Below are 9,025 nucleotides of genomic sequence, written 5' to 3' on the forward strand. Positions count from 1 at the left end.
GAGAGGTACTTGGGGTGGTGGGTCGATGGGAAGCTGAACACGAGCCAGCAATGTGCGCTTGCAGCACAGAAATTCAACTGTAACCTGGGCTGCATCAAAAGAAGTGTGACCAGCAGGTGGTGGGAGGTGATTCTACCCCTCTATTCCGGTCTTGTGGAATCCCACGCGCAGTACTGCATCCAGCTCTGGGACCCCCAGCGTAAGTAGTACATGGACCTGTTGGAGCAAGTTCAGAGGAGGGCCATGAAGATGATCAGAGGACAGGCTGAGGTTTTTCAGCCTGGAGAAGAGAAAGCTCTGGGGACATCTTATAGCAGCCTTCCAGTGTCTGAAGGGGGCCTACAGGAAAGCTGGGGCGGGACTTTTTACAAGGGCATGCAGTGACAAGACAAGGGGTAATGGATTTGAACTGGAAGAGGGTAGATTTAGTTTAGATATTAGAAAGAAATTCTTTACTATGAGGGTGGTGAGGCACTGGAACAGGTTGCCCAGAGAAGCTGTGGATGCCCCATCCCTGGAGGTGTTCAAGGCCAGGCTGGATGAGGCTTTGAGCAACCTGGTCTAGTGGGAGGTGTCCCTGCCCATGGAACTAAATGATCTTTAAGGTCCTTTCCAACTAAAACCATTCTGTGAATATATGATTCCAGTTGCATAGGAGTTAATCAGTATATTGAATATACCTGTGTAGATTATGCAGGCTGAGTACCTACACATCAAAGTGAGAGTGGCATAATTAAATTCAGAAGATTTGTCTTAAAACTTGTTAGTGCTCTTAATCATTCTTATTGTCTGCAGTTTTCCATTTTTACACTCAGTAATGTAAATGATAGGCATGCTTAGAACCTGGACAGACGGCTTGTGAAGCCTTTCCTGTGTTCTTGCTTAGCTTTTTGGAAGAAATATTAGCAGTGCATAGATTGAACTCCAAAACACTTGTAGTGGATACTTGTATTTGTCAGAGAATTACTCTGTACACTACATGAGTCGTGTATTTTTTCATGCGTAACTAAACATAAGTGATGGTCATGTTTATAATAACAACCAGAAAACTATCTTCAAGATGATTTAGCATTGTCTTTAATTTTCTAACTGCTTTGTGTGTCACCTGAAGTCAGCCTTACTTATGTTCAAAGAATGAAGGGACAAATCAATGGAAGAAAAATCTGATGAGTGTTAAAGATATGAATAAAACTTCTCGCTCAGGAAGACCTTGAGCTGCAAACTACTGAATGCAGAACAGGCACACTTAAAGATTTAGGTCTGAGCAGTGCCCTTACTTGCCTCATGAGACCGAGTTTTATTAGAGGGAAAACAGGTGAATGTTTTTGCCATTATATCTAGAGAGGGAGAGAGTGCTTCTGGTTTGAGTAAATGAAGAGTCAGCCTTTTCTGTTTTTCAGACAAAGCTTATTCTCTCTCCTGTTAGTGGAAGGAAAGTAGTGCCTTCCTCCAGTGCTTATTTTCTCAACTAAAAGGGATTAAATAGATGTAATTTTTCTTTGTCTTGTTTCCTCTGCTTTTGTTGTAATGAACAATATCTGTACTTTTATATGAATTTGGAATTACTTACACCTCCCTGTGGGAGGGACGAGGGAGGAGGTAATCTAATATTGTAAACATTTCCTGTTGCTGACTCCTATTAGGAGCTTAAATGAAACATTTCCAAAATCTTGGAAAAGTTACTCCAAATTCTTGTATAGTGTGGTCAGTTCCTTCAAGCTTAGGTGTCAAAACCATGGCTAGGTTTATGAATTACTGTAGTCCCTGTGGTGTAGTAAATACGTAAGGCTGAATGTAAATATCTAGGTGACAAGAAAGGTCTGTAGAAAATGTTGCTAACTTTTCTCATCAAAAATATTCGTATGCAAGTACTCTCTTTGTATATAATTTTTTCAAAGAATTTTGTGTCATCTGATGGTTTTCTGAATATTTTAATGCATCTTTGGAATTTCAAACAGTTAAAGTATGAAAAAAGCAGGAGTTGGTTAATATTAAAGTTAAGTGATTAAAATTAAATTTTGATTAATAATTTAAATATTAATTTGTAATATTAAAATAGTTACGTAAACTCACTGGCAGTGTTAGCGGTTGTGACAACTGTAGTGTCAACTCTCACAGTTTGTCTGTATGTGGATTAATAGCATACTAGTATTGCTGTCTGATTAACTCTAATGGTAGATTTTTAATGGCAAAGTATATATATCTGCATGATGGAATTTTTATTTTGGGGGTTATTTTAAATGCTATTCTGGTCATTAAAAAACCCCAAACAGACACAAAGCAAAAAAAGACCTTCCAGAGGCAAGCAGTCAAGATTTGTAAGCAATTGCCAGCTTAATTCTTTTTGCTTGTTTGCATACGTTATTATTCAGTATTCAAGAGTATCATTGGGTACTGTATCTTCTACCAGATGCTAGCATAAGTCATTTTGCATGGTGAATGTAGAAAAAGAGAGTAGTTTATGGCTTTGCATTCAAAGGAAGATAGTTTTCTGGCGGTTAGGATATTGTTGATAACCCAAAAGATTTCTGAAGGATCTTTATTTGGTCATCACCAAGGATTTTCGTAATGCATGTGAACAATGACAGCCAATTTAGAATATATAACATTGACAGTGCCATTTACTGACTTGAATGCTTGACTTTTTTCTGTTGTCAATGGAATGAAAGCTTCTGTACATAATTAGAAATTTTAGTCTTTGACAAATTAATTTTTTACTTCAAAAACTCAAGACGATAGAAAGATGTTAACTTCGCTATAGCTTGAAATTAATTGTGTCATTATTTTCACTGTTTTCGAGCCTGCATCAGATTTTAATGTTAGTCAGCTCTGTCAGTAGAATTGCACTTCTTCACAATACATTTAAATTTGGCCCACTGATTATTAGTTGATATTCTTTGTACAGTAACTTTAAATCAGTTTTGTAAATGTCAAGTAAGATTATAACAATTGTGAATTATCTTTCTCTCTTTCTGTCAAGTAAAATTGCTGTTTTGAGGGCTAGATCCTGTAACATACGTAGCTACAATAAAGCAAAGAGGAAAATATGACATTAAAATTAATTTAGAATTCAGTTCCTGTGGAGGAATCTTGCATGCTTCTTTAAAGTTTAGTCAAAATTCTTGATGTTATCACTGAAACAACTGAAATGTGAAGAGGTAGATTATTTTGGGGGAGTTTTTTTTTATTTTGTTTTAAGCCTTGAGATGATGCTAATTGTTTCATCATCTGTCTTGTTTTTCAGCTTCTCTAAGGGCCTCCCAGGCCTTTACAGGCAGTGTTTGTGGTTGTCATGGGCTACCTGCTAGGCCTCTTTCATTACGTGATTGTGCTGGCTTGCCTTTTATTTTTTTGACTTGTCACTTTTGCACAGCTTTGTGCTGTTGTGAAAACTGCAGCAATTGGCAGCACTAGAAACAATCTGGGCCACGCAGCCCATTGCTGCCTTACTCAATGATTGTAGCTCCAGCATCTTTTGCTAATGTCCTTGAACATCTTAAGATCTGGGAGGAGGCTGTCAAGGAGGCAAGTGAGAGCAAGGAGCAGTATTAAGGACTGCAGTGAAATGCGTTCTCTTGTATGCAGTCGTTTTGGTGTTTTCCAAACTTTCAGGAACCAAAAATTTATTTTTAGTGTTTTGTTTTAATTGCAACTGTAACCTTTTGATCTCTCTTCTCTGCTGTAAAGCCAAGATTTTTGTTTATTACTTTAAATGAAGTGGGATTTGTGAATTGGATTTAGCTTTTGGTGTTACAGATACACTTCTTGATGGTAGGGCTTAATATTAGTAACACTAGTCTGTTTAGTTAGTGATGACCTTTACTTTTATTTAGCTCTCTATGGATGGTGTGAAGCCATGGGGAGGTGTGGAACATTGATATTGCACTCAGAATGTAAAATTTTGGACGTCTCATTCTCTGTCTAAACAATGTTGAACTGTAGGCATTGACAACTGGTCTCAATTAGTGGTATTTCTTTATAGAAGTAAGCTGTTCTAGTGTGAAAGGATGGCGAAAGTCCTCTTAAGAAGATAAAGCAATACAGATTTTGGCAGTATCAAAACCTAAAAAATAAGCTTAGCAGTACTGGATCTATATTTTCCTATTTTTTTTAAAGAAAATTCTTATTTGAGACCCCTCAGCTTTGACTTACCCAGTTGGCTTCATTACCTAAAGCATACTTGGCTCTCTTCCTGTATATTTATTACTGTTACAACAATAGCCTTTGTTTTCAATGGTTATAAAATATTTATCTTTTTTTTAGAGCTGAAGCTGCTTCATTTCAGCTTCTCTTTCCATAGAGAAAAGACATTGCCATTGGGATTTGTTTGCTGATAGTTAATGGCTCTCTAGAACAGTACTCAGAAGACTTTACCCATCTGTTGCTTTTCGTCGTGCTTCTGAAGACACTACTGAAGGCAGAAGATACTTCTATTCCTTTGTAGTTCTCAGAAGAATAAAACCTTGTCAGGAGAACTGGGAAAAAATTGTTACGTGCAGTTGATTGTGAACGTTTGACAAATTATGGACAAACTGCGTAATGATTTATGATGTGATATGACTTCAGGCAGTGAAGAGTTGGTGACTTTGTTCCATTTGCTTTGAGGATGAGTCTTGCATTGCAGTTACCCTGCAGAATAAAAATGAAACCAAAACAAACCAAGTCTTACCCCTTAGTATTTCTCTCCTAGAAATGGTAAGGCACTCTTTGAAGGCAAAGCAAAACCTGTGCCCCACATCTTAGATTTTTAGGCTATTTGGCGATCTGCTATAGAATGTCGATGTCTAGTGTTTTAGCCTGTATATAAATGGTTTTTCTGACCTTTTTATTATGTCTCTGACAACAGATCTTACAGATGATAATAGTACATAGATATTTAATTACTGTAATACAACACTTATGTATACAATTAAAAAACAAAAATTTGAAGGATAACTAGTGTTTCATCCCCTGGAACTGATTGATTCTGCTTTTCTGGTGAGTGTGCAATACTAAAATTTTACATATTTAAGGAACTAGTTCATTTTTAAAAGGGACTACAGCTTTAAGTTTAGTTTGTGTTGCTACACACAGTATTGAGGAATACCAAGCCCATGTTTCAAACTTCCTTTTTTGTATGGAGTGGATCAACCATGTGAATGGCTAGGAGAAGAGCTGTACCAGTAGCATCCCAGAGGGCTGCATGTTTGTAGGAACAAAGAACACCAGAGACGCCTTTAGGATACTCATCTGTTACTGCTAGCCCTGGAGCTGCACTAGCAGTGTGCGAAGTAGTTGTCTGGAAGCTGCCCCAGTCACCAGCCACCTGAGCACTCACATAGCTACACTTGTACCAAGTAATTATGAAGCTGGCTGCTGTAATCATAGTGCAGCATACAAGCTGCAGTGATGAGAAGGTAGCTGTAATCCTAGAGATGTGTATCCCAGACATATGTACAGAAGAGACGTATAGGAGATTGCTTCAAGACCATTTCCTTCTACAGCAGACAGCTCTGTTATATAGCTTTAGCTCATAAAGTTGTATTTTATAAGAAGGCACCCTCTCTGGTCATTTTTGGAAGCTATAATTTTTCTGCTCTGATGGTTTGAGTTTGTTCTGGTATTCAGCTCATTTCTTTCGTTGCTAGTTTATATCCATTTGTCTGTGTGCCAGTGCTGTAGTTTAGTCTCAGTTGTCATATGTAACTCTAGACTAGATGTATGTCAAGAGGTGAGAAAAATGGTCGTATATGTTTCCAACTGTTTTTCCTGCAACCCCCTTCAAAAAAAATCAATGAGTGAGATTTTGGGAAGGTTTTTCCATTCTCTATAAAGAGGGGAGTTCCTGTCCCTCTTTAAAATACCAAGATATGGTATATTTTGGATCATTCTTTCTCCAGTGTGATTCACCAGACTTCACTAGAATTTACTAGGGCTTACCTATCAAGTTTTGGGATTTCATTTCCTCCTGCTGGTTCCTTTGGGGTTTTTGATATTTTTTTTCTTTTTTTTTTTTTTTTTTTGGTCTGGTTGCATTAGAGATATCGTAACTCATTTATGATAAAGCTTAAAAAAAGGAGTGGATCAAGTAACAGTAGAAGGTCCTTCATGTTTTTGTGAAAAAGCTCTTTTTGTCACAGAGCTCTTTTTGTGTCTGCTCTGTTTTTTTTTCTTTGTTTCTTCCTTAGCAAAAATCTTAATGCTCTCTAAAAAGAATGAAGAGGAAAGGGAAATTATATTTTCTTTTTTGGGGGGGAAAATAAAACAGTATTAGATTGGCCCTCTTTTTTAAATATTTCTAACAAGTTTTAATTTGAGATGGGTTAAGGATTTGATGTGATTAAACATAAGTTTTGCCCATGGTACCATGATTGTGCAATGTTTTCAGGCATACTTGTGCTTTGAGAGCTTACAATTAATTATAGATGTGGATTGATAAGTGATGCTCTTGAGACTTGGATACGAAATGGAGAAGGAGAACAGGGATTGTAGCAATGTTGAGTATCAACCACATTCAGTTTAAAACCTAGGAGTTGTTAGAACTTGCCTGAGTCACTACACCTGTTTAATTCTAGCTTTTTGTTCTCTAACTTTACACTGCTGAGGCTGATGAATGAGTATTATTAGTGAGGTATATCAAAACTGCTTTTCCACCTGGTTCTTGCTAGTGAAGAAGAGGGTGTTTTGTGTCTTGGGAAATGTATTAGGCTTTCAGCATCTGGGTTCCCTTCTGGAACAGTCTGCAAAGGGTAGGGACACCCAAAAAATTAATGCATGCAAAATGAAGCACAAGAAGGGACTCATGCTTTTTTTGATTTCTGAGGTTCAGAAGTAATTAAAAATAAATAAGAGCTGTAAGCATGCTAGAAGATCACATGTGTGTTTTGAGAATTTGTATGTGGGGCTTGCTAACCAGTGCTGTTTGGTTTAGAGGGAGCTCAGCTTGGCTACATGGTATGGTTCGTAACATTGTAAACATTTGAGTAGAGTTATGTTTTAAAAGCACATTGACAGTTAAGCTTGGTTAACTTCATCTGAGGAGCTAGTATCCACTGTGAAACTTGCGTTTCATTATTCAATAGATGATTTTAATTTTTTTTTTAAATAGTAGTCTGCACCTACATAACCTACAGGAGCAATGTTTAAAGGCTCTCTTATGATGGTAGACTACATAGTAGGTGTTTTGGATCAAAAGAACGTTACACGTTCTCTTGTCCACAAGAGCCATAGCTCTTGCCCACAAGTGTATGAGGTCTAGATTGTTCATCTGGTGCTCAGTATTTTTTTTTTCTTCTCTTATTGCATCATTAGTGAATTGATGTAAATTGTAATTTACCTTAAAATCAAGTGAATAATAGTCCAGTAATGTCTGAGCATCGTTCTACACTTAATTCTCCTTCCAGTTTTGGTATAACTGGCTAAATATTACTTAGAACAGATTTCAGAAGATGAAAGACTTAAACAGAAAAAAGCTATTCCCAGTCTGTATAGTTCACCTTACCCTTTCAGAGAAATTATTTGAAAAATAATACCCATGTGATAGTTTGTGCAGTAATAAGTCTCCATAGGTAGGCCAGTGTATTAAAATTTGTAAGCTAAGAGAAGGCAACAGACATAATTACTATTGGCTAGGCAGTCAGGATTCTGTGATTAGAGATGTCATGTCCTTATGGGAGCATCCACTTGAATAATTATTTTGTTTTGTACTTAAAAAGTGGGGTTAGACCAAGAGGAAAAGGTGTAAAGGGAAAGACTGCAAAAGGGAATTTGCAAAATCTGAAAATGGTTTAGCAGAGCACATCCTGTCAAAATATTCTTCTAATATTCTTCTAAACAAATTACACAATACTTGATAGTGTTAGCCTTGTAATAGATTATTTTGGCAGGTCATTTGGTGTGGGAAAAGAATAGTCTGAATTTCGAGACACTTTAAGGAGTTTTTGGCTTTCCAGAAGAGACAGACAGATAGTTGGCAAGGTTTTAAATGCTCTTTGCATGAAGCAGAACAGGGATAATGCAGCAGCGTGGTTGAACACCACTACATTTGCCTTTTCTGAATATAGGTTGCTGTTTTAAAACGTTAGAGTTTTATTGCTAACTAACATTTTTTGCGGTAATTGCACTAATTAATATCTTGTGAATCTTAAGTGTTGTTTAAAAATGGTTTTTTGCTATCTATGCAATAATTTTCAAATGGCAGCCCTTGCTGTAAACTCCTCTCCCCCGCTCCCCGGCCCCCCCCAACTTAGTACAGGAATATTTTTTTTTCTATGCTAATCTCAATTATTTTCTTTGGTTAAATAAGAATTAAAACCCTTGCATTTTCCAAGTGACAGTTAGATTTATATTTAGACTGGAAGCTTCATAATAATAGATAAGGAAGGTAGTGTTCTTAAGACTGAAGTCTTATCTTTGTTTTGAAATAAAACCATCTTTGCTGCTTCTTCTCAGCAATTGACTTAAAGAATGGCTCTGGGGCAGTGTATCAAGGACCTGCAAAAAGTTCTGCTGATACCACTTTCACTCTCTCAGACGAAGATTTCATGGATGTGGTACAACAAAAGACCAACCCCCAAAAGGTAAAACCTGTGCATCACAGACATACTCACTTGCATGGGGATGTATTATTTGCCTTAAATCAAGCTCTGGTTGATGACTGCTTGCATTCCAAAATCCGCAACTGCAAACCAGAGTTATATGAGGTACAAGTGCGTCATTATCATATACTGAGTTAGTCAGAAGACATGATGAGAAATTTATGCTATCTTTGTCATCTTGAGACGAAGATACCTCAAATGACATAAAGCCTGGCAGTGCAATGTTAGTTGTTTGTTTCCTGGCACTTCACAATATATGACTTGCAAAGATAAGGTTTGTCAGTTTGATCGTTGAGGATGTTTTGATTCATCATGCTGCAGGAAGTTGATATTTGTTGCAATGTTCTGGTTTACTGTTTCTACTGCAGCAAAGAGGAATCTCAGACAATGCATGCATGTGGAACCATTGAAACTGGTCAAAATTCACCCAAACTAGGTAGATTTTTAAG

General features: G+C 37.1%; 1 protein-coding gene across 1 annotated transcript in view; it reads left to right on the top strand.

Moving 5' to 3' along the window:
- SCP2D1 (SCP2 sterol-binding domain containing 1) overlaps window positions 1-9,025 on the top strand; it is a gene marked incomplete at its 5' end in the record, with an annotated part of 13,284 nt that overhangs the window by 2,769 nt on the left and 1,490 nt on the right. The window contains one exon of the mRNA XM_010074274.1: window positions 8,431-8,558. Within this exon, the coding sequence (XP_010072576.1) occupies window positions 8,431-8,558 (128 nt within the window). The remainder of the gene's footprint in view (window positions 1-8,430; window positions 8,559-9,025) is intronic.

This window comes from Pterocles gutturalis, unplaced genomic scaffold (genome assembly GCF_000699245.1).
Source record: "Pterocles gutturalis isolate BGI_N339 unplaced genomic scaffold, ASM69924v1 scaffold11907, whole genome shotgun sequence".
NCBI classification, from domain to species: domain Eukaryota; kingdom Metazoa; phylum Chordata; class Aves; order Pterocliformes; family Pteroclidae; genus Pterocles; species Pterocles gutturalis.